The sequence below is a fragment of the Aplidium turbinatum genome, chromosome 4 (assembly GCF_918807975.1).
Source record: "Aplidium turbinatum chromosome 4, kaAplTurb1.1, whole genome shotgun sequence".
Lineage (NCBI taxonomy): Eukaryota > Metazoa > Chordata > Ascidiacea > Aplousobranchia > Polyclinidae > Aplidium > Aplidium turbinatum.
Window position 1 is genome coordinate 21,153,992 of NC_137475.1, and position 27,311 is coordinate 21,181,302.

Consider the following 27,311-nt stretch of genomic DNA (forward strand, 5'->3'; position numbering starts at 1 on the left):
TTTTGTCGGTTGAACCTCTTTCACACTTTTCTCAACCACTTCAACTTGTGGCTGTCTTGTAGTAGAAGGCGCCGAAGATAACCTTGATGAAGAACTGAAGAAGTAGGCATTCCGCATCTTCATCGGACTCATCCTCTTACTCTGAAATGTCACCAGCGGGCACAACTATCGCAATATCCCATTCAACACCAAATCTACATTATTTTCATCAATTGTAGATAATTCAGGCAGCGTTACAGTAAAGAACGTATCTGCATAAAAAGTAAAAAAAAATCAGAAATTTATTCTATTCCATCGAATTTGGACTCTTTCTACGCCCAATGTAGCCATTTGGCTACATCAAAATTTCGGGTAACATAACTAAGATTAAAAACATTAACTTCAAAATTAAAGTATTTAGTCTAGTTATTTGTTGATATGACTTTGTGAAAACACACAAAAGTGCAATAATTTCTTCAAATAAACAAATCTGCAGTGCTCTGAAGCTGCCTCATTTTCTGACTATTTCAACTTTTCAATGGTCACCTCATCACCATGCTTTCTTCGGAAGGGAATTGTGGGTAATTAGTGTTTCCAATAAATTTCTTTGCTATTATTGTCTTCACAAGAGATAGAATGGTGGATTAAACCATGACAAGGAAACTTATTTGTTTTTAAAAAAGTTACAGGGGCCCCTCAATTAAGATGTGCCAATTGGCTACACTGGGCATTAAAGGGTTAATGCAATATTTGAATGATGCTTGCTTATGATGTCACAATAAAAAATTACAGATTTCCCCAAAAAACTTTTTTTCATTGTGAAAATTGCCCGGGAAAACAAAATTTGACTGCAATTTTGAAACAAGGGCTGGTTTTTTGGGAAAATCTATAATTTGTTATTGTGACATCATAAGCATGCATTATTCAAATATTGCATTAATAGATCATATAACTTCTCATGCAAGTTTTTGATAAAAGGTTGCATTGTGCAAAAAGGACAAAAGTCTCATAAATAAACCGTATATTATCATGAAGTATACGCAAAAAACTTTAAAGAACAAAAAAAATTTTGGGATATCTTGTTACCCACATGACAATTTGGGGGTTGGCATTTGGTCCCCCAATTTTTTTTAAATGCCACACAACTCCTTAGCTAATTCTTGTAGACTAAAATTGACATCATTTTTGAATTTTGACTCATGAAAAATAGTGGAATAGACACTTCAACCGACTTTCTACCTCAAACATAACCCTAAAATCAAAAAACATTGGGAACATCAACAGTGCCACCTAGTGACAGCCACAAAACTTCAAAACGCGATATCTCGAAAACCGCTTGTCCGATTTTCAAAAATTTTTTTTTGCCGAGATGCATTTTTCGTATACTATGACATATGCTTTAGTCATCAAAATTGAAGACTTAGTGGTTATTTGGATTTGTTGAATTATAATGGAATGCCTCATAGTTGAAGTTACAGTTTCCAATTTGTTGTAAAAGGCTTAGTTTGTCTTTGATAGCCGCCATTTACGTTAAACCTCATCTACATTAAGTGTTTGCGCTGAGTCGCTGAAGTAGCTTTGAATGCCGCTGAAGCTGCTAAAGTTGTCATTTCCTGCATCAATCTGTTTAGGTTTGCGAGGTTTAACTTCACATTTGAATTTTTTTTTATCTAAAATATGGAGACTCCTTGCATCACGATTTTATACATCCAATGTACATTTTGGAAATCGATTGATAACAACAACCTGGTTACCGAAAGAAGAATTGGAGAATTAAAAGACCTTGTGAAAGACACAATTAGTTAAAACCCTGCACAGCTGAATCCTCCAATATCTGTTTAGTGTTTACGTGTATTTTTTTTGTAATATTGGTAATGCTTGATTTGTTCAATTTGAGTACCGGTAACAAAAAGTTGAAAAAAAAATGCATGTGATCTTCTTTATTAAGTTACTGAAAAACACGATTGGTGAAAAATTGTAACTGGAAATTAGTCAAATCTAATTTTTTTTTGAACGACATTTTTTTTTCTGAAGATGCATTTTTAAAGTTTTAGAAGCATTCATTAAAAACGGTCTCTTCTGTGCATTTTGACACGAATTTTGTCACTCTACGTCGCTACGACGTACCGTAGTTATCAAAATACGTAAATTTGGGAAATGTTTTGTTTGTGGGAAATGCAGTAAAGGAAGGAATGAAGTGGAAGGCCATGATGATGAGTTCTGCCATGGCATCGAAACAGTGACAGACTTCTGTTATCTGGGTGATCGGATAAATGGAAGTGGTGGATGTGAAGCAGCGGTGACAACAAGGGCAAGATTGGGCTGGGCAAAGTTCAGGGAATGTGGGGAAATGTTGTATGGCAGAAAATTTTCACTAAGGATGAAAGGAAAAGTATATCGGAGCTGTGTGCGGCCTGCAATGCTATATGGTAGCGAGACATGGGTATTGAGAGAGAGTGAACTGGCAATCTTGAGAAGAACGGAAAGGTTAATGGTGAGAGCAATGTGTGGGGTGAAAACGAGAAGGGAAAAAAGGACTGAAGAATTGTTGGATATGCTAGAGATGAGAGAGACCATAGACCAACTGGCAAGGGCAAATGGAGTAAGATGGTATGGACATGTGATAAAGAGGGAGGAAGGAAGTTTTCTTAGAAAGGCACTAGATCTAAAGGTGGATGGGAAGAGGAAACGCGGTCGTCCAAGAAGAACGTGAAAACAACAAGTGAAGGATGAGTTTAAAACAGTCGGACTGAAGGAGGAAGATGCAAGGGACAGGGTGAAATGGAGAAAAGGGATTAAGACAATTGCTGCGCGGAAACAGTCGGCCACCCCCACTAGTGGGGAACAAACCGACGATGGATTATGATGATGATGATGATGGGGTATTTGGAAATTCAAGATCCTTGCCTTACTTTTTTGTGATGTCATAATGAGCTAAAATTTCAGGTGTCGAGTTTTCACCCATAACCCCCACAACAGATCCCAAGCTTTTTGAAAACCGATAATGGTAAAAATATGAAACACCCTATTATACATGAACACAAATAGCCTATTGCCGTCATCCAAATTCAGCTTTGTGCCCATCAGTGGGGGTGGCCGATTCTTTCTTGCACTGATTGTCTTCACTTCTCTGTCTCATTCTGTCCACTGTCCATCGCATTTTCTTCAGTTCGACCTTGTCTGCCTGATTTTTCATATGTTTTTTTTTTGGACGTTCTGAGGGCGTCGTCCCCATTTCCTTATGCATGATGGCCTTCGACCGTGCCATATTTTAAACTCATATCTGGTTTTGGTGTTAAGCATGTTATAACGTTTGCGTTTTGTCACTTCTACCTTTTTTTAAACCTTTGCTATGATGGCAATATTTTGATTTTTGTTGTGATGGTCAGAAATAAAAATAAATTGGATTGACTGTATTGTCCACAAATAGCATGTGAAAGTATTAAGTGTGTAGGCCGTTGAGAGGGCTTTTAGGAGGTAAGGAGGTTCTGTGTGTTCATTCTTTTTTAATAAGAATATAATTATTATGAAAAGATGACTGTATGTATGGTTCAAAGTACAACTAACGTGATTAACAACAACTCACTGGTATATTTTTAGGTTTTTCTGAAAAATGGAACAGAAACCCAGCCTCGGGGTAAGTTTGCTTGAGCCTAGTATGTCTCATAAACCAAGTTTCAACACCAATCCCTGGTGGGGTGGTACATACTGTCGACCATATCACCCAACCATTGTACCATTCTCCGCCCGCTATGGGGAGCAGAAGGTCTTTGGATGATGAGACCAAGTATTGACTGAATTTAGGTAGTCTTACAATATATGAAGCCCGGAAACGTAACCACTCACTAGCGTAGGATGGTAAAACAACAGATGTCTAGCACATAAGTCTAGCGATGTCTAGCGATGTCTAGCACATAAGATAATGGCCTGGGATTACAGACACTTGCCTTTGTTTCGATTGCATGCGTCTGTTTCGCCTTTGCTTCATTTCGCCTTTGAACATTGCAGACAATTATGCAAAGCAAAATAGTGACATTCTCTTTTCGCTAACGGGTACAATTATACGATTAAATGAATGAAGTAGGCAAACTAGAAGCAAATCCTGATGCTTTTATCCGACTTATTCTTTTAAGCGGTATACGCTTAACCGATGTTTTTACTTAACATTAGATTGGATTTGGTTTGGGATTTCAGGTTTTGATTCAAATAAACGATTGATACGTTTAAGCAGTATACTATTAACCGATTTCGTCTGTATTCTCTTTGCCCGATTTTTCAATTGCTTGTACTTGAGCTTAGTTTCTTCTGATCTATTTCTGCACCAATCCTTGTATGCGACTTTTTTCTCCACAATTACTTCCCTCACCTCTTCATTCCACCACCACGTATCTCCTCGATCCATCCTGCCTTTTATTTTCCCACAAACTTCATCGCAAGCTTGCAGAACTCCATTCTTGAAGGATCCCCATAGATCAGTCACATCGTTGTGAACAAGACTTTCAACTCTCTTTTTAAACCTTTCTCTTGTGTCGGCATCTTCTAATTTCCAAACTTTTCTTTTGATCACCCTTTTTTTATTTACGGTTTTCTTCAGACCTTTCTTGTCCAAGTCGACAACCACCAATCTATGCTGAAGTTCGCATGGGACTTATCACTTTCACATCTTTGATCAGTTTTCTGTTTTTCCTGCATACCAACGCTTTCACATCTTTGATCAGTTTTCTGTTTTTCCTGCTTAATAACGCAAAGTGAATTTCAGTTTCATTGCTACCTGCACTGAAAGTTACTTTTTTTCCTTCCTCTTTTTTAAACCAGGTATTCGCAACACACGGGTCCTTTTCGTCACAAAACTCAAGTAGTCGCCTTCCATCGCGATTCCTTTCTCCCACGTCAAACCCTCCATGGACACCTTCAAACCCATCAATTTGTTTGTCAACGTGCCCATTAAAGTCCCCAAGACCCAATACAATTTCCTGATCACTTCTTGAACTCCATTCATGGGCTATTTTATTCATAAAATCTTTCTTTTTCTGCATTGGATCTTCCACTTTGTGGTGCATAAGCACAGATTACTCTTATTACTACGTGCTCGACCACCATCACTATCGCCATTATTCTGTCACTCTGTCTACGAACCTCAACAACATTTTCACATAGCTCTTCTTTCACCAAAATCCCGACTCCTCCGATCCCAATATCAGTGCCCGACCACCACAGCTTGTATCTCCTTCCTTTGACACCCAAAAACCTGGCTCGTTTGTTCTTCCATCGGACGTCCTGTAAACAGCAAACGTCTAACTTCCTCATTCTCAGTTCTTCACTCACCTCAGTACCTCTACAACGCAAGGTTCCTACATTTAGACTTCCCAGTTGTACACCTGAATTTTTACCAGCAATGTCAGACAACCCGGAGATTCTTCGCACCCCCCTGCCCATTTAAGGGCTGCCGGGACTGGGGGCAATTATTTTTTAACACTTATTATTAGGATTTTTTGGTGCATGTTTTTCTACAGGGAGCATGCCCTTGCTTACCCCCAACCTCCTTTTAAAGACTGGAGTGGTCTTGATGACCGGATGCCTCTGCACGGCAACTAACGAGTTCGGCCAACCCGGGTTTGACTTAAGTTTTCCTTCTTGAAAGATGTTGCCATTGTAGCCGTTGTAGCATGTAGCTATCCTCTGCCTAAGCTGCCAACCTGCCTGGCACGGGTATCAATGTCAGAAGTGAGGGCCAGAACTACCAGCGGGATGTGTTCCGGTGCCAACGGGCCCAGACCTGGGGTAAGGTGCTACCTCTCCTCCTGACATTGAGGATGCAGTTTAATGTCATACCCATGCAGTTTAATGTCATGTAAATATTTTATATTCGGGAATAATTTCCACGTTGAACTTCATTTTAATAAAACTTGACATGTTACTGACAAAACGTTTCGATGCTTTACCAATAAAGGGAACTGTTAGAAAGTTTTTTTTCAACTCACGTTCGTCTGCTTGAGAGTTTGTAGAACGTGAATCCAAAAACCCTCTGAGCACTCCATTGAAAAACCATGTGGGGTAGTTGTTCGCATTAAAATAAGAACGGTTGACTTCATTATTAAAACTATTAACATTAGAGCAAATATCTTGTGCTCGCTTGAGCAGGCACTTAATTAATCCAGATTTGTAGGTAGAAGGACATACAGCATTAAAATTAAGAAGGAGGCTGTTATTGGTTGGTTTTCGTCAAACCCAAGTGTCAAATTTGTTGATATTAATTTTAATTTCGACGTCGAGAAAAGGAATTGTCTGGTTGGTTTTTTCTACCGTAAAAAGGTATATTAGGATGTTGTGAGTTAAGAATGTTGAGAAACTGCATACAGGAATTATCATCATTAAATATAGCAAAAATGTCGTCAACATAACGTAAGTACAATTATTTTCAATATGTGTCAGAAAGAAATTTAGAAAAGTTGGACCATTATCCCATTGCCACACCATCGATTTGTTTATATAATTTGTCTTTGTATAGAAACATACCTTCGGTGGCCATGTGCAACAGTTTTATACAAATTTATTTTTTGATAAGTTGGGCTGGTTTTGAGAAAAAATACAATTAGCGATAATGTCTATAGTTTCATTTAAAGGATTTGCTCATTAAATCCTGCATTCCTCACCTCAATACGCAGTTGTTTGGTGCAAGTGCTTCCTATCTGCTTAACGTCTTTTCTTAATTTATCGTATGATGTGTTTTACCTCGTGGAATTAACTGCCATGTGATGTGCCTTTCTCCCCTGCTTTGCTGTTTCATTCTTATGCATTTCGTTTTTTAATTCATTGCGTAGATCAGTTATTTATTTTCAATGTAGATGTAAAATCAGTTATTTTTTGTTACTTGAAAATGGCTAACGTGTGTATGGCCGAAAACGTTCGTAGTTTATAGTTTATGTTCACTTTAATGTATCATATTGAATGCCGTGTGGTTGCTTGGTTTTATCTGTCTATGGTTGAAGAAAGTCACCTCTTTACCAAAATTGTATCAATCACATTTATTAATTAAATGAAACACGCGTAGAGATTTTACCAAATGCAATGTAAGAAAAGTCATCTGCACTTAAATATTATTATCTGTCAGAAACATCATCTCATTGCTATTACAAAAGAGCAGTGATTGTCAATCCGCAATGTAATAACTGACCATATCAGGTTGTGTCTGTAATGATAGCAGTTGCTTTTGCATTGCAGCAACATATCGGCTTTAACTGATGCTATTAAAGTCTTGCTACCTGAGGTTGATGTGAGCATACCCTATGTAGAGCTGCCTCCCGTCAAAGGATACCATGGACTTCCAGACTTGCAACCTCTCTATGCCTTTGTGCAAGACTTTATTTTCACCATCATGGGGGAATGTCTAACGCTACGACTAAACCAAGCCCAGGAATGCCAGAAGCAGTGCGGTTCAACCACCAGCTTGCTCACTGTGCAACAAGTGGTCACCGAATGCAAGGAGGTACGCTATAGTTCCACCACATATTTAATCGACTACAATCATCATTTGAATGCAAAATTCATAGTCTGAGTAAATCTTTCTAATTCATGTTTTTATCATAATTTTTTTCTGAATTTGATCTGTGCTGACTGAATATGTGTTAGCAACAAATCAGCAAACTGTCCAACGTCCATTTCTGTATTGACAAAAGCATTGATCTACAAATCCTGTTAAAATGTATTGCACCTGAGACTTATTTGTTGTTCTGCGGCACGTTATTGACTCCTTACTCAAATGACAAAGAGTTCTTTGAATGAGCACAATTATCAATGCACAGCTAGAACAAAGCAACTGTTTAGTCATGACTGGAAAAAGCTTGACTAATTCAAGCAATTCAGCAGGGTGGTATTACTATACAGGGTCCGGCAGAACTAATTACCACCCTTCAAACGAGAAAAAACAGACCAAAATTAAGAGCAGTTGAAGCATTTATTGCCTCATTTTAAAATTGTGTGCACTTAAAATTATTTATTTATAAAAACTACGATAATTCTGAAAACACAAATGACAAGGGTGTCAGCTGCCAAATTACATTTTTTTTGGTATTGTTTTGAATCTTTATCCTCGGACTGACAAAGGCTTAATAGGTTATTCCTGGTAGTTTCACATACTTGTAGACTTGTAGAAGCTCTTGATGCAGGGCTGGTTACTGAGATTTGCAGAGTGAAGTTTTCCCATTGTTGAAGTGTTGTTGCCAAGGAATTATTCCATTCACTAGGTGCATCTGAATGGAGAGCAATCCTGAAAGTGCGTTGCTCAAGCGCACACCCCAAGAGTCGAACCAGTGCGGCGTGATCTTGAGCCAGGCGCGTAACCACTGAGCTAATGGGGCGGACAAGGATGTTACAGTAACAATTTCAAATAATGTAGTTTTTTTGCTTGACCCTGTACAAGTGCACAACTAAAGCATGTTGAGAATTGGTTTGATAACAAAGGATTGCTATTTTTGTTGATTGCTTTTTCGATCTACTTTTTTTAATACTGTATATTACAGTGGTTCCCAACCAGAGTGCCATTTAGAATACTCAGGAGTGCCGTGAGCTAGTTCTCATATTCTTTCTCGTCTGACTTCGAATGGTTAGCTAGGATCTATGTTGTTGATAAAACATTTTCTTGCATGATTGCTTTGTTACACCCTTGAGGGCAATATCTTTTTGTCATACCGTAGGGTATGTGATGTTTTGTGGTCACAGATTTGTAGTGTGACACCTTTAAGGTGCGTCTACACGAGAAAGTGTTCTTGCTTAGAAATTGTTGCTTAAGCTAGTTTTTAAGCTCGTTTCGTCTACACTCACAATCTCGAACAAAGATTTTGCTTGCTTGAACCGCGGTCACGTGAGTATTTCAACCGCAATGACGTCACGTTTCAAAAAATTCGCGCCAAAGCAAGAAGTAAACCAACTGTTCTTTAATAACTAGTCGGAGTGAGCTGGCACTTTGAGTTGTTGCAGTCATTCAATGATTGAATAATGGCTTTCAATTCAAATGTTAACGTGTGTTATTTTTGTTGTGATGGTCATGGTCAGAAATAAAAGCGACTGAACTCAACTTGTGTAAAAAATGCTGCAAAAAGATAAGGTTGCAAACACGCAATTTACCTCAGAAAGAAGTGTTCTGACACCTTAGTGAAGTTATAAAGTCAGAAACAGGTGTGGCAAGAGAACACTGAGAGCATCAAATACAAAACAACAACTACAAACTTCCCAGTTGCTTGACTAGAAGCCAGGCTACTGAGTGCAGACCTGAGGTTTTGCCGCGAAAATATTTCTAAGCAAGAGAACTTGCTTAAGCGCTCATTTTTTCGCTCTGGGGCGTATTTTTTCTCGACCACTCGCTTACTCACTTAGTTTCTTAAAAGTAACCGGCACAAAGTGCGATTATCTTAAACAAACAAAAAGTTTAGCTAGCTTAAGCAAGAAAACAGTCGTCGTGTAGACGCCACCTTTAGTCCTTTATGTTGCTGTGGCTTTGAGATGTCAATGTCTGAAGGCTACAAGTTGTGCTGATTATTAATTATGGCTTATTAGGTGAATGATACGCATGAAAAGATTTTTTCCGATTTTGTCTCCCAAGGAAAGAACAGTAAGCCTATATTAAATTTCACACTGACTTCAAAATAAGTAAATTTTACTCTGTCTTTTTTTTTATAAAAAATTTTGTTTTAATTCGGTGTTCAGTTTCCAAGTAAAATTGAAATGTTAAGCTATTATTATGCTGATTTTTGAAGTTATTATTAAATATATAATATATGGTCATTTCCCTAACCACGAATTTTTTTTCATACACTCGAAATATTTTTCTTCACCCACTCTTTAATTCTGAATATATATATTTTTTGGTGATTGCGCAGTTGGGGAAATTTGTTGGTTCAAAATTCTACAAATCTTTCAATAGCACGTTTATTTTGGAATAAATTTACTTGGTCTATAGGACATTGATATAAATTACCACATGATCCGCAAATTTCCTAATTCTTATTTATTTAGTGAAGAAATAACAATCCAAACATTTAAAGACTTGGGAACACAATAGCAGTGATGACATTGCTCATCAATGCCATTACACAACGCAACAGTCGACATAAGAAATTTACTAAACCAATTAAAATCAACAACACAGCAGAAGAAACGCAAAAACAACACTGTCAAAGTCTTCAAATATCTTGATTCGCTTTGCGTGACTAAAACTCTATCAGGCTTAAAGTTAAACAACCATAAATGTGAAACCAGGTCTTCCACGCCAAATTGAAAAAGGCTAATCACTCGCCTACCTCTCTTGCTAATGAATTTATACCAGCTTGCAATATTCAGACATTTGTAAATTTCCCTCCGGCTCTGAACACCCCCACAGTACACACTAGCCTGTATAATATGCATGTTTAAATAAGTTTCTACATTCTCCAATGCATATATCTAAATTATATCTGCATCCTAGGCAAAGGCTACTCTTCATTACACTTCTTTACCTTTTCCATGACCAGATCAAACCCAATATGCCAAAGGCATGGTTGTCTTGCGCAATTTTAAAATTTCCATAACCGCAAAACTTACTATCTCCATCTAGCGGTTGCTTTTTTGAACTTGTATTTGTCACAAAGTGCTAGAGTATTACTTCCCGATTTCATTGATGTTTCACTAGTTTATTTTGAAATTCATGTTTTAGGGTAGCCTACCAACCAGGAAGAGGAACAATCGAGCAAATCTTAGCGCTGGAACAAATCATAGAAAAGTCTATTGAATTCAACAATCCCGTTCATATCACCTTCATTGACTTCAAAAAAGCGTTTGACAGTGTTAAATTACCCTACCTTTGGCAACTTCTGGATAAAACTTCCATCAACAAAAAATACATCAACCTCTTGAAAGCAACGTACGACGATTCTAAAGCACTAATCAAAACAGACATCGGAACAACCAGACGAATTGATATTATAAAAGGTGTTAAGCAAGGAGATGTCTTGTCTGCTATCCTGTTTTGCATCGTAGCGGCTGCAATAATCTCAGAAACAGAAAATAAGTGTACAACTGGATTCACCATCGGCGGTCATGTAATATCCAACTTAAGCTACGCAGACGATATGGCCATTTTGAATAATTCTAAACTGAAAATGCAGGAATACCTAGATGCTCTGTCAAAAAATGCTGCTAAATTCGGCCTCCAAATAAATGTGTCCAAAACCAAATGTATGACAACCGACAAAACTAACAACACACTCAATCTCACTCTCTATGGAAAACAAATAGAACAAGTACCAGAATTCATATATCTTGGCCACCGACTATCCGCAACCAACGATGGAAAGACTGCAGTGCAACACCGAATTGGCTTAGGCTGGGCAGCATTTGAAAAGAACAAAAAGATTCTAACATCCGATAGACTCCCAATCAGACTGAAAGCAAAAATTTTCAACACCTACGTTTTACCAGTCGTGCTGTACGGTCTAGAATGCGTAAATTGGACATCATCAACAATGAAAAAACTCACTACCTTCCAAAATCACATCATGAGAAGCATGACCAACAAAAGGTTACTTGATCACATAAAAATAGAAGATCTTTTAACTATGACAAAACTACATCCAATTGCAGCAATAATAAAATCAAACGTTTTAAAACTGTTCGGCCACACTAAAAGATCACAATTCGGAATCAGCAAACTTTGCACAGAAGGCAAAGTAGAAGGAAAAAGAAAACGTGGCAGACAACCAAAACGATGGCAAGACAACATTCAATCATGGACCGGACTCCACTTGACGACACTGGGCGAGTTGGCTCAAAATCGCCACTCTTGGAAACAAATAAGCCATGTTGATGCGCAATCTGCCGCAGGCGGAGATAACGACTAATGATGATGATGATGATTTCACTAAATATTTGTGGTTAGGGAAATCACTATACCTTTTTCAAGTGTTCGCACAACTAGCAAACTTGCCCACTTTTCACCGCACTGCATTAGACTCTTAGAGCTGAAAGTTAAGCAGAGAAGCTATGAACCATTTTTAAAGTCTTTGCTTTGAAACGGTTCTGGTTTGTTCCAACAAACTGCTGCTTTCGAGGTATAGGATTGTTAGTCTGTCACGGGGTGCCACAAAATATTTTTCTCTTCTGAAAGGTGCCATAAGCCTAAAAGGGTTGAAAGCCACTGGTATAGTATATGTTTTTCAGGGTCTGCTACTATTCGGCTAGTCCGATTCGGCTAGTCCAATTCAGCTAGTCCGATTCGGCTAGTCCAATTCAGCTAGTCCGATTCGGCCAGTCCAATTCGGCTAGTTCCTTATTCGGCTACAGTATTGAATTGTATTTTGTATTTTATTCCACAATATCGTTTCTTTTGCATTCCAACAAAGAAAAATAAATTGAAATGAAATTTAGCGCAAAATGTTTGAACTATTAAATTGAAATGTTTGCTCACATAAAATCGACATGTATCCTACATCACCGTCTGTATGCAAACTTAGAATATATGAGAATCCTCAACTATCAACAAAATTCTAAATCCAACGACGCCTCTGTTTATTTAGAGAATTTTGTATTTTATTCCGCAATATCGTTTCTTTTATAGTTGAAATTATCGAAGCTTTAGATGAGTGGGGTTTAGACCTAACCACTGAGATCTTAAATCATATTTATGACACCGGAAACATCTCTAGTGATATGGTACATTCCATATTCAGAACTTTACCAAAGAAAACCGGAGCAACAGAATGCTCACTCCACAGAACAATTAGCCTTGTGAATCATCTAACAAAGATCTTACTCCGAATCATGATGATGAGATTGAGACCTAAACTAAAATTCCAGGTCATGTAACGCCGAAACCCAGGTTTATTCTAAACTACCACTTAGGTTTTAACTTCATCTTTTATGTCAAACGTTATTTGGCAACTGTCTTTTTTCGTTGACACATTTTCGCTGAGACTTTATCTCATTAACCTCTGGATAAAATGCAAGACGGCAAAAGAAACGATATTGTGGAATTAAATACAAAATTCTTTAAATAAACAGAAGAATCTGACATACATCTCTCTGTTGGGTCATTCCATGCCAAATGAGTAAATGGGTTACACCACATGTCATAGATTTTATTGAAATTTGGCATACTTGTAGATGTCAAAGAAATATTAAGAATGCAAAAAAAAAATTTGGAAAGTTTTAAATATTGGTAGAGTTATAGTCAGTAGAAAAATCACCATTTTTACATATTGTTTGTCATGACAATTGTTATGTAGCTCTTGAATGAATTGAATACTGGTAATGCACTTAGGTTTAGTGTTCAATTTTAGGTTGTGCTGTTAGTACTACATTAGTTTTACTTTTACAACAACACAATTATTCATCACAGCAATGCAACATTGGAAAAAAATGGAGGAATTGTGCCATAAAATTCACTTTGCTAGAAGCAGTGCGTTTGTGGACATTGGTGGACTTGCAGAAACAGATGAACAATTGAACATGTTTATTATGAACATTGACATTTCTCTGCTTCAAGCAGATAGATGGGCTTTGAACACTTGAACAGTAGGAAAAGTATATTTCCTGGTTGCAAGATCTGTCGAGCATGTTAGGAATAATACATTACTAATAATAGGACAACCTAAAATTGAAATCACAGTTAAAAGAGTAATTAACTCAAGTTACCACTAATATTACTATGGTGCATGGCCTACAACACTAAACCTAAGTGCATTACCAGTATTCAATTCATTCATGAGCTACATAGCAATTGTCATGACAAACAATATGTAAATTGAATTCATATTTTTTATTTGGCATGAAAGAGTATTAGTATAAGTATAAAACATGTGAATTTCAGTTCTTAATTTTTATACCCATTTTTTTATAGGCCCCCAAAGTTTGGCCTCCGAAAAATGCATGTATCAAATTGAAACCTCTATAATCACATCAAGCATTTCTCTGACAATTTTTTAATCTATATTTTTGGATTCCTTGGGTCTTAGAATGTCTGTCTAGCAATTTTCAGCCATATTGTATGATTGTAGGTTAAGAAATTAGAAATATGACAAGAAATTGGACAAAGTCACTGAAGTGGAACAGGCAAAAATGGTGATTTTTCTAATGACCATAACTCCACCAATGTTTAAAATTTTTCAAATTTTTTTTTGCATTCTTAATATTTCTTTGACCTCTACAAGTATGCCAAATTTCAATAAAATCTATGACATGTGGTGTAATTTTCCCAAAAAATTTGCTCATTTGGCATGGAATGACCCTGTTATCATTTTTAATGTAAAAATTCAAACTGTGCTGTTGAAATTTCCGATTTTAGTTTTGGTCTCAATCTCATCATCATGATTCGGAGTAAGATCTTTGTTAGATGATTCACAAGGCTAATTGTTCTGTGGAGTGAGCATTCTGTTTCTCCGGTTTTCTTTGGTAAATTTGTGAATATGGAACGTACCATATCACTAGGGATGTTTCCGGTGTCATAAATATGATTTAAGATCTCAGTGGTTAGGTCTGAACCCATAGGCGCCGAGTTTTCAAACTAGATGGGCGGGCGAACACATACTGTCACGTCATTAAGGTTATTTTGTGCGTTTTTCAAAAGGGCGATTTTGCTAGGTTGTTGCGCTAGCCTAGTTTTACATTTAAGTCTATGTCTCCTCTAACACAATTTGGAAACAAGTAACAAATATAATTGGTACGCAACAACGTCTGGTCCTGGTAATTCAGTTCCGCATATTTTTTGTGATTGGTATGTGCGGGTTGCGGGACGAAATTGCAATACTGTGTTATACTAGTTCCATAATTACATTACTATTGTTGATACAACACGATAACACACACAATATATCGGTGAGTTCATACGATAAGTCACTCCTAGCGGGCGCACAAATAAGAAACAAGATGCTGTAGGCTAATGCAACGCAGAAGCGATTTTACGGCAATTCAGCTCCCGAGAAGCCATCTAGTGATAAACTGCGCTATTGAACCGAGCTTACATTGAATCTACAATTAGAACCAACAGTTATAATTAGAACCAACAATTAGAACCAACAGAACCAACAGTTTTTTTTGAGTACTTTCGTCCTAGTAAGGAAATTCATAACTATAATACCAGAGGTGCTAAGAAAGATATGCTTTTTAAACCAAGAATGCGTACAAAGCTTGGTCAACGCTCAATTAAATTTCTTGGAACAAACACTTGGAACAAACTACCGGAACAGCTAAGAAAACTGCAAACAATTAGTATGTTTTCTAAAAAATTAAAACTGCACTTAATGTCTGAGTATAAGTAACTGATAGCCTATAGTACCATCAAACTGCTTCTACTTATTCTCACCGTATCTCGCTAATTACTGGATATTTGCTTTTGTCTTGTACCAGTATGCTGTGTTGTATGTATATTGTATATGCCATTTTGTATTTTTGCATCATTTCTAGTAGTTCTGTTTTTTTTTTTTTTGTATACTGCACTGTTAAATTTCGTATGTGTATTGTTTTTTTTATGTTGTATATAATATATATCTATCAATCAAATCAATCAATATATCAATCAATCAATATTTGCGTTCAACTTCGACACCGTTCCATTTTAAATAAGCCATGACACCACACGGGTGTGGCAGACTCGATGACCAGTTCGGTCCTTCTGTCACTCCCATCGTCATCAGCAAACAACCTAGCTCACATTGTAATCTTGTATTGTTTTGTTTTTTCGCATGTGCTGATGATGCAAAAATAAAAGAACTTCTTCTTCTTATATAACAAAGGAGCTGAATTGCAACTAATGACAACCAACGGTTTTATCCGGTCAAACCAACAGGTGTGCACAGTTTAATATCAGTGACGTAACAGACACAACTGTGATGATTGAGACGACAAAATAGAGCATTTTGGCAGCAGAGTTAATTGATAACGTCGTTTGAGATTACTCTTTTGAGAGAACAATGCTACAGTTTTTACACCGATTTAACATTCTGGCGATGTTAAAACGATGTAAAAGCAGTGGAAATTGCGGTCAGACTTTTGCCGCAAATGAAGTTCCTCGCAGGTTTGCGCAATTTACTTGATCTATAGCACTGGGCTACGAGTGGAGACAAACGGCGCGGCCGGACACTTTTGCTTGTTTAACGGCGAATCAATGTTGTTTAACGTTGCATGAATGTAACAATGGCAATATTTGACGAAAACTAATCGCTTAATTAGTAGGTCTAATAGGGCCTATCATATGGTGACAAAACCCTAATAAGGTAAGTAGGTTAGTATCAGAAGGTGGCAGATGGTCACAGAAATTTTGGGACTTAAAGTTGGATTAAATTTTTTTTTAAATTCCTGAAATGTCCGGCGGGTGGGTGAGTGCACTACCATCCTCCTCATCACATGGTCATCTCTTGGACTGGTAACCCTGGGTCTACCACCCTTTTTCAAGTCCACTAAACTTCCAATTTTTTTAAATTGAACTATTGCCTGATGGACTGCTGTCTTGCTGAACTTTAGTCTTTCGGATATTTTTCTTTCTGAGTACCCTTCTTCCTTTAATATAACAATTTTTGACCTCGACACAGCTGATAAGCTTTTTTTTGCTCATTTTTTTCAGCAACAAATCTTGAAAAAGAGTTTAACTTTTTTATTTCTGAAAGAAATAGCTCATTCATAATGGCTTAAAAAGAAGGCTCTGTTACATAACACTGCAGTAATGGCATAAAACCCAATATGACATAACGTTTAAAATGATTTCCATAGATTATTGTAAAAATCCAAAATTTTGACAGGTGGTCTTAAACTTATGAGCGCGACTGTAAAAGAAACGATATTGCGGAATAAAATACAAAATTCTCTAAATAAACAGAAGGCGTCGTTGGATTTAGAATTTTGTTGATAGTTGAGGATTCTCATATATTCTAAGTTTGCATACAGACGGTGATGTAGGATACATGTCGATTTTATGTGAGCAAACATTTCAATTTAATAGTTCAAACATTTTGCGCTAAATTTCATTTCAATTTATTTTTCTTTGTTGGAATGCAAAAGAAACGATATTGTGGAATAAAATACAAAATACAATTCAATACTGTAGCCGAATAAGGAACTAGCCGAATTGGATTGGCCGAATCGGACTAGCTGAATTGGACTAGCCGAATCGGACTAGCTGAATTGGACTAGCCGAATCGGACTAGCCGAATAGTAGCAGACCCTGAAAAACATATACTATACCAGTGGCTTTCAACCCTTTTAGGCTTATGGCACCTTTCAGAAGAGAAAAATATTTTGTGGCACCCCGTGACAGACTAACAATCCTATACCTCGAAAGCAGCAGTTTGTTGGAACAAACCAGAACCGTTTCAAAGCAAAGACTTTAAAAATGGTTCATAGCTTCTCTGCTTAACTTTCAGCTCTAAGAGTCTAATGCAGTGCGGTGAAAAGTGGGCAAGTTTGCTAGTTGTGCGAACACTTGAAAAAGGTATAGTGATTTCCCTAACCACAAATATTTAGTGAAATACCGTACCCTAAAACATGAATTTCAAAATAAACGGCTAATGTTTGTACTGTAGCCGAATAGCCGAATCGGACTGTAGCCGAATCGGACTGTAGCCGAATAGTGAACTAGCCGAATTGGGAACTAGCCGAATCGGACTAGCCGAAACGGGCCATTCCGTGTTTTTCATAGTGTTTAGTATTTTATGAATAAATGGTAAATTATCGTGATTATTAAGGTGGTTGAAAATGATTGACTTTTGAAATGTTTACGGGCTACATTCTAAAAACCTTCCAATTGCTGAAAAAGCACCTTGTGAGAAGTATTTATAAAAAAATTAATGTTTAGGGGTAGCCCAAGGCCCCCGAAATTTTAACGTTTTCAAGGAAATCTGAAGATTTCAAATGGCCATATTATAAAAAACATTGATGTAAACATATACGTGTTGGGGTTCATTTTCATCAGCATACTGAGCACGTCGTTTGGTACAAAGCAACAGTTTAAAAGGTGTCCTTTCAACAAATGGAAGGTTTTTAGATGGTAACTCGTAAACCAGGGCTACTCAACTGGCGGACCGCGGTCCGAATCCGGACCTTTTGGATGTTGATAGTGGACCTTGAGCTTTTGGAAGAATAACCTCATTGCCACGTTTCAGGGTTTCTTTAAACATATTTTTACTGGGAAAAAGCAAATTTTGCAGTGATTATCCTAGTTGCTGGGAGCTTCGACTCCCAGACTCCGCAACACTTTTTCAGAAATCCAATTCGAGTTACATTTTACGATTCGATACGATAGATTAAATTTCGATGTTGCATGTGAAATAAGTTTCTGTCCACCCCGTTAGCCTAGTGGTTACGCGCCCGGCTCAAGATCACGCGGTGCAAGTTCGATTCTCGGGGTGTGCGCTTGAGCAACGCATTTCAGGATGGCTCTCCATTCAGCGGCACCTAGTGAATGGAATAATTCCCCGGCAACAACACTTCAACAATTGAAAAACTTCACTCTACCAATCTCGGTAACCGGCCCTGTGTCAAGAGCCTCTACAAGTATGCGAAACTACCAGGAATAACCAACCAACCAACTGATTCACCGGACCGCTAAAATATTCAACTTGTCAAACTGGACCTTTGTTAAGATTAGTTGAGTAACCCTGTCGTAAACATATACAAAAAATTTTTTTAGCTATGACTTTGTACCATCCTAGTGTTTATTATAGACTCGTATCAAAGTGTTAAGCAAATTTAACATATAGATCTTTAAGAGTTGCACATATTCACTTGGTTAACATAATTGTATGGACAGGTCATACAATGCTCTCAGCTTGCACTTACCTTTAATCTGACCTTGCACCTGCCTGCTATAAATACCATGACTTACTCGCCACATGAGAAGGTAGGTAGAATATGATACAACTTTGGAAATAAAGTGTTCAAACCTCTTGGAATGATATGTTGCCGCAAGCTCATTTTCCACTGTAATGTAATTACCCCATATCCTTATAAATACGAGTTCTTTTTTCATTTTTTTTAAGGTAGCTTTAAATAGATGCAACTTAAAAGAAAAAAATGTTCTTTTTTTTAACCATTTTTTCGTGAAATGTGGGTGATTTTACTTTTGTCAGTTTAAAGTGATGCTAGGAGCATGAGGGTACAAGTAAATCAATTGGAGATTGCGTTACTTTAATTTTTCTCTTTTTAAATACAAACTCTTTTTTGCAACAAATAAACCAACAAACAAAAAACAATACTTTAGAATTAGATTTAAATAAGCAAACAAAAGCCGTCATTAACAGAAAAAGCAACATTGCGTTAACATTTTCACTGAAATCTTTTGCGAATAATAGCCTAAGTCTAGCCCATAAACATTTTCATTGAGCCCCTTAGAATAGTTACAGCTCTAAAATCATCCCAGGTCCATAAATACCCTTTGACCATGGACCACCCTGTCAATGCTACTGCCAGCCATTGCATGGTTAAAACATTGGTTATATGACTAATGAGGCAGATTTTAACAAATGCCAAAAGCTCCTGCCTCCAGCCGGAGTTGACATTGTCTGGCCTTCCTGCCTCTGGGCCACAATCTTGCTTCCGGTGCATCACTAGATATAGAGGTCCTCTATCTTCCTTTGCTGCTCTCCAAGTCTCCAGCCTCTGTTTCACTTCCTCTTGCGTTTTTGCACACAACACAACGTCGTCTTCAAATAGCATATCTCACGGTGCTTCTCTCTAGATGTTTCCTGTTAAGCAATCCATATCAAGAGAAAAGAGGAATGGGCTAGGTGCAGGACAGGTCTTTGATGCAACTTGACCTCAAAATTTTTCTTTATTCCTGCCCCAAATTTCATTTTCGTCCTACTTCCTTGGTGCGTGTCTTGGATCAGATAGACATACTTCTCCACTTTTTTCATTTGATGACAGTTCCAAATCTCCTGTCTTGGCACCCGATCAATCATATGCCTTTTCTAGGTTGATAACCGCAATGTCGATCTTTTTGTCCTTCTCTGTATTTCTTCATCAGCTGACGCAACGCAAATTTTGCATGTAACGTGATCCTTCTCGACATGAAACCAAACTGCTGTTGTGAAATCGAGACTTTTTCTTTGAATCTTTTATCTAATATTCTCTCCCACAACTTCAACGTATGCGAGGTGAGTTAGATGCCACGATAATTGTCACACTCTTGTTTGTTTCTCTTCATTTTGAAAATTGGAATCAAAGTGCCACTTCTCCACTCATCTGGTATGTTCTCTGTCTTCAATATCTTCTGGAAAATAACGGTTAGCCATTTCATTCCAGTTGCTTCCAGCACTTTCCAAACTTCTATTGAAATATCATCTCGTCCAGGGATGTCCAACCTGCGGGCCACAGTGCGGCCCGCATGAGATTTTTGTGCGGCCCGCTAGACATTTTCACTCCAAGTATTATTTTGAACTTTGAATCTTAGCCTAATTAAAATGTACCAGTCAGCTATTAGGGGCGCAGTAGTAGTATAGTAGGCTATGGAGCAACAGGATTATATATAACTATAAAACTCGAAGAATTAAAGCATGCGTTTAGTACTTGGGTAGCCTAGTTTTATATGTACCTATTTTCAAAGATGAAATTAATGGCATTTAATTGTTTCTTTATGTATCGTACCTATTTTTCTTGAAATTTAATAGGTTCTGCGGCCCATTGAATTATTTCAAATGACAATGCGGCCCACTATAATAAAAGGTTGGACATCCCTGATCTAGTCCAACTACTTTTCTTCGTTTTATTTTCTGCAAGGCATTTGCTATCTCCTTCTTAACTTCAGTCACATCTTCATCCGCCGCTGGGTCTATTGTCACATGTTTTCTTGGGTTCTCGACATTCATCAATTTCTGGTAGTACTCTCTCCATCTTTCCAGAATTTTTGCATCACTATCCTTCACCATCTTAGCTTGGTAGACATTTAGAGATTTTATTCTCTTGTTTGGCCATTGGAGTTACCTGTACCTTCAAAAGTCCGTCTTCATTTTCCAGGTTTTTGTACAGGTCTTTATATGCCACACTCATTGCTTTCGCCACCACTCGCTTTGCTTCTTTGGTTGCAGTCTTATACGCCAAAATAGCTCGATCACTTCTGTTCAGATAGCTTTCTTTCTGGCATTTTTTTAAATTGCATTCTGCACCTCCTCATTCCACCACCAGTCCACCATGTACTGCATGTTTTTTCTTTCCTGGTTTGCCTGATGTGTATCCAATTATGCAGTCTCTTTCACTGCTTCTTTGAAAACCATCCAAGTCTTTTCTTTTTGACAAAGGGCTTCCTTCACCTTTGTTGATTAACTCTTTCCAGTAATCTTCTAAATTTAATTTCCACCAACGTCTCTTCTGCATACTTCATTGCCTTCTGTCGATTTTTATATCGTAATTTAGTTTTACAAACCGGCAATTTATGTTGCTTTGCCACTGCCTCATTTGGTAGTACATAGCAGACTAGCAGTCTTGTACTCTTTGAAGTTCACTTCCCCTGCACAGTATGTACACTTGTACAGTAGTCGACTTACGAGTTTTTTCCACCACTACTGTACGTCGAAAGTTGGGTGAATCTTTTGCAAAAGTACAGCTACCGCAAAATGACTTCAGACCTTTTTACGTACCACAAATTTTACACCATGTTTTTAGCTGTGCATTTCACATCAAATCATATGACTAGCATTAGCAATAAGCATTATGACTTACAATATGAAGATTGTAAAAATGTGAAGAACATTGCCATAGCACTATCAATGCCGTAAAATCTTGTTTCAGCTTTTTTTCAGCCAAAAGTCTTGAAATAGTGTTCAGAGAAGAAAAGGAGCCCTAGAGGAGTTTAGATGAGAGAAGAATTTTGCAAGCATTATTCTTGAAAGTGAATTTACTATGCCTAGAAAGTACACCAGTGATAAGGAAAAAGCTAGTATACTAGCATGGAGGCAAGAAAAAGTAAAAATAAGGCTGATATGTCAGCGCAGTGGAGATCAAGATCCACCGTTAGGAAGATTTTGGCTGATGCCAAGGAATAAAACCTCTCATGCAATGCAGTTTTGCAGCATAAATTTGGTGGTGGAAGAAAAAGAAAAACATCAAGGCATACAGACTCCATAATGAAAAGGGAACTGGAAAAAAGACCTCAGCTGACAGCACTAGGCTTGAAAGATATGCATTCAGATCTGCTGGAGACCTTGATGATCCGAACAATCCAGCATCGCCTCCAGAAGGACTTGGGATTGCCTTGCTGCAAAGCTGTCAAAAAAACTCTTAAAACGGAGTGATTGAAACAAAAACGTCTTGCGTTTGTGAAAAAGTATGCCCACTGGACTACTGAGCAATAAAGGAGTGTAAAGTTTTCAGATGAAAGTGACTACCAGGTTTTCCGGATGGGCTCCAACACAGTGAAGTGCCCTAAATCATCTAATCACTTTTATCCTCGCTATACCATACTTGCTAATCCTCACTATGCCATCAAACACCCAGACTCGGTCATTGTGTTAAGAAGTTTTTCTGGTGAAAGAGGAAGGCGGGTGTGTATTTTCTGCTAAAGAACAAAAAAGTGAATGCTGATGGTTACCAGAAAGTGTTGATGGAGCACAAGCTGAACTTTTTCACATTCATGGCTGCGAGGTGTTTATGCATGATGGTGCACCATGCCACCCAGCCAAAAAGATTAAGAATACGTTAAATTACTTACAACATTTTTTATTAAACTACTGAAATGTTTGCAAATAATCAAAATTTTACAGCCACCTTTTGATGTCACTAAGCAACAATACAAGCGAGTTCAACAAAGAAATCATGCTTTACCTGCACCCTCCTGGCCTGCTCCTAGCATCAGTTTTAACTGACGGTAGTAAAATACAGTTATTACACAACTACAGTTATTATTTGTAAGTCTATCTTTGATTTGTTTTTTGCATAGTATTGATTCAATAGGCTAATTGACTAATAAAACTTTTCTGTTTTTGTGAACCAACCCAGCAAACTGTCCACTTGAAGCAGTTGACTGTCTCGTATCATTAGTATTCGATAAGCCTTGTTACTCAACACAACAAACAGTTTACCAGCCTTATTTTTAATCATAAATCGATTTATGATTAAACTTGAGTCTGGTAAACTGTTTATTCAATAAGCTAAGATATCTTTCAGTTGTGTGTAAAATTTTTTCAATTTGATTCTTGTTCAGAGCCATTTGATAGCAGGTAATTATTAGAACAATGCAAAAAACACTTTCTTGAGTTTAAGCTGCTGCAATCATCGTGAAACTGTTAACTCATAAAGAGATCAAACAATTAGCCAGACACTTTATCAGATTGACCCAAAAACTGGATTCCTATCGGCATCAGCATGCTTGGAACTACTCTTTTTGTGCTATCAATTTTTAAACTGACGCTAGGAAGATATGGGTTAAGCGGTTGGATGTATCACAAGCCAACAAAAAAAATAAAAAGATTTGTGTCTGCAATGTAAGATGGGATTTGGAGTATATTGAGGCTGCTGATTTCAAAAATCACATCAGATTTTACCCATCACATGTAGTTTTTGAGATAAGTTAAAAATAAAAATAAATGGAACAGGTCTTAAAATACCTCAATGTTTTCAGTAATATTATGTTTGTATCTCTTGTGTAGACTTTAGACTTTATCATGATGAATTTATACTTTATCGCAGACCTTGTTGACAAAAAACGGTTCAAATTCCATGAAACGCCATAGTCTACCAATATAGATCAGGAGTTGATTTTACCAATTTTTACCAAACCAGCGTTCAAATATCATAATATCCTGATGTGAAACAAAATATCTGATGTGATTTTTGAATTCAGCACCCAAAATATACCCTAGAATGACATTTGCTATGCTGACATAAAAAGTGTGTTGGCTTGTGTTATTATATGCTGCAAAATATTCCTCATCACTTTACTTTGTAGAAGTGCATGTCGAGTGTTGAATTTTAAAATTATGACTTCAGTCTAACTCACTCCTGCTAATTACATTTTAAAATTTTCGAAATTAACAAAATAGTTTTGTGTCTTCACTGAACTCTGCAGTTGATGTCGCACTTTAAAGCCAAACTGAAGCAGATGTTCTTCACTTACCTGGATTTTGTCGAACTTTGGATTATTGCTCTCCTGACTGGTCTTCCACACGCTCCCAGAAACTTCCTGGACACCATCCATTCAGAGTGGGCATTTGTGAAAGAGGTTTGCATGCGCTCATTGATTTCATCAGCTCGGGGTTGGCATTGAATTGATGGCACAATGCACGTATGATGATTTTGTTACATCTCGAAAACAAAAGGCAAACGCAAAGTTGAAGGGAGTAAGTATGGAAGATTCATTCCATGCTTATTTTGTCTATTTAACGAAAGTTTGATGCAAAATGTTGCTGATGTTTTCTCCCAGCATCATATATAGCCGGCAGTTACCATGTTTATCGCTAATGCTGGTGCATTAGGCTATACATTAGGGCAAGGGTTTCCAATGTCTGGCCAGCAGCCCAAATCTGGCCCACGTTACGTTTTGTATGGCCCATGCCTGTTTTTGTGTTATCTTTTGACCCGCAGTTACACTGAAATCATACTAATTAAAATTGCATTTTTTTGAATGTAATGAAGACAGTATTTTCTCACAGACAGGGCTGCAATTTTTGCCTTGTTTGGTGACGAGGTTACTCGACACGCGCCATCACTATTCGACAAACGCCGTGCCTTACGGAAAAAAACTGAGAGAGGACTAAACGTTGTTAGGTCGAGGAACAATCGGAGGGGGGCATATGTGATGCAATCATAAAAGTGCTGACTTACGTAAACTTTCTTGTGCCAGGTACTTCAAAGCAAGGTCTAAAAGCGACGCTTCACACGAGAAACTTCCAAGGCATCAGCGCCGCCATTTTGAACACTGCGAGAGAATGCTTTGATCGAAGTTTCAACGCCTGGCATCAAACATTTTGCAACACACGTTTCATGCTATTCGACACAACGAGTTTCTTTTATAGATGAAATCACCTAGGCTACGTTGAGTTGTCAACGTCTATGCCAGTTTGTATTTCGCCGTTTGAGCCAATTAACAATATTGCTCTGGTAAAATGACTGTTGGATACTTGCTATGAAAGTTTTTCACATGTAGACAACAGCCTAGTTTCCGACCAGATGTTCAAAAATACAGATGAAAAAAGCCGCTATTTTTATGGAAAGGAGTTCTCTTCCAGAACATTTTGAACACTGCGGGAAAATGCTTTGATAAAAGTTCTAACGCCTGCCATCAAACATTTCTCCACACACGTTTCGTGCTATTCGACACAACGGGATTCTTTTATAGATAAAATAACCGAAGTAGGCTACTTTTAGTTGTCAACGTGTTTGCAAGTTTGTATTTATGTCTGACTTATGCACTTGTTGTTCCAAGATTGCAGAAATGTTTTGCAATGTGAATAAAGAATAGTAGACAGATAAACACGGTAGCAACTCGACTTCCTTCCACTAAAAGAGTTTCTGTGATTACATAATGAGCGATTTTGCACATTCACAAAAGCACACAACCCAGCTAGCGAAACCCGTCGTTTTTACATTGATTCAACGTCTGCAGACGTTGAATCACAATGCATGTAATGTATGATATAAACAAGTTTGCTGGCTGGGAAGTCTGAACATCTGCAGGAAATTTGTCTCTCACCAGGCGAGATGCCATCCTTTGAAAGATTTAACAATGATGGATTTATGTAGCCAGTGCATGATGACGAAAACAAATTTAAGATTTCCTTTCCGTTACATAACTTAAAGCAGGTGATTGATACAGGAGAAAATAATCACAGAAGCACACAATAAAAGAACACAATAAAGCCTACTTATTACGCAAGTTTTTTACATCAAGAAAATAGCCTAGTTTCCGACCAGATGTTTAGAATCAGAAACACAGATAAGAAAGGTCGCTATATATGAGTTCGCTTCTAGAAGAATAGTAGGTAGTCACTGGGAGTGGACAAGGCAAGGTAATAGGCAAGTTGTAAGAACAGCATAGCTTTGCCCAACTACAGATAGGATAGTCTTTAGTTAGTCAGTATCCTATAAGGACTAAAAAACGAAAGAATCCTCCGACAACACGGATGGCAAAAGCTTTGGTTGGTCTTACCGAGAAGCGATTAAGGTTCAGCAAACAGCGAGTGAAGAGCGAGATCTGTTCGAAGGAGCTATCGAGAGAAGCATTGCCACGTCACTTTGCAACTTATCATCCAGGTAAACTTCCGGCTAATAGCGTTTAGTAGCCTAACATCGCAAAGCATTCTCAATTTTGAACATGTTTAATTTAATAGTGGTAAGCAAAAGCATGCTTAATGAGATGTGCCTACTGCGTTTTCACTTTTCAACAATAAAATTTTATAGATAAGCCTGTTCAAGTGCATAAGAAACAACGCATCGATACATTCTTTTCTCGACGAGACAGTGATAACGTTTCTGAGTTTGCCCAAGCACGACCAACAAGCAGTTCAAGTTCGGTCGGTGAGCTTCCATCTGCAAATATAAGGTCAGGCCCTGGCAATAGCACGGCTTCACTAGATGTTCAAGCTCATCAGGAATCAGAAACCGCCATATTGCAACACCGCCTTCGCTGGACAGGACATGTCATGCAAATGGACCCAACGAGGCTTCCTCGAATAATGCTCTATGGTGAACAAGAGACAGGGAAAAGACCCTCTGGAAGACCAAAAATGAGATACAAAGATCAGCTGAAAGTCTCCCTCAACCATGCAAACGTTGATCTGGATTCATGGGAACAACTTGCTAGTGACAGGTTACTCCAGAGAAAAATAACTAGGAAAAGCACGGAAATTTTCGAAAAAAACAAGATACAAAAAGCCCAAGAAAATCGAAACACTAGAAAAGAAAAGCTAAAACTACCACAACCCCACCCTCCATACAATATGACTTTTGCCCACGTTTTTTCCATCATAGACTGGGCCTCCAAAGCCACATACCATCCGAAGCCAAATTCGATTTGAAGATAAAACCAATGCTCGGACACGAGATGGAGCCGACTACGATAGCCAAAGGGCTTTTTTCTTTTACGATCCTCAGTTTTGCGTTTACAACAGTTCTCTTCCCGGAGCAAAACAATAATATACACGTCCGGTAGGTACACAACTTAGCACTTGATAGTCCTTTGCAATCACTCAATCAGCGTGCGATTAAAAACTTAAGTAAGTGACTCTGACATACATCCACACAGCTTGTGCGGTAACTCGCGACAAACGCTTTATCTGACTCTTGTGACGTTATATTACTATTCGACAAACAAATGCAGAATTTTTGGTCGTTCGACAAGAAAGAAGAAATCGCAGCCCTGCTCACAGACAAGAGAAAAATGGCCG

General features: G+C 37.8%; 1 protein-coding gene across 1 annotated transcript in view; it reads left to right on the forward strand.

Moving 5' to 3' along the window:
- LOC145768970 (mitogen-activated protein kinase kinase kinase 4-like) overlaps nucleotides 1–27,311 on the forward strand; it is a 202,857-nt gene that overhangs the window by 77,038 nt on the left and 98,508 nt on the right. The window contains exons 9-12 of the mRNA XM_082580572.1: nucleotides 3,580–3,616; nucleotides 7,201–7,465; nucleotides 18,746–18,835; nucleotides 23,996–24,148. Of these exons, the coding sequence (XP_082436698.1) occupies nucleotides 3,580–3,616; nucleotides 7,201–7,465; nucleotides 18,746–18,835; nucleotides 23,996–24,148 (545 nt within the window). The remainder of the gene's footprint in view (nucleotides 1–3,579; nucleotides 3,617–7,200; nucleotides 7,466–18,745; nucleotides 18,836–23,995; nucleotides 24,149–27,311) is intronic.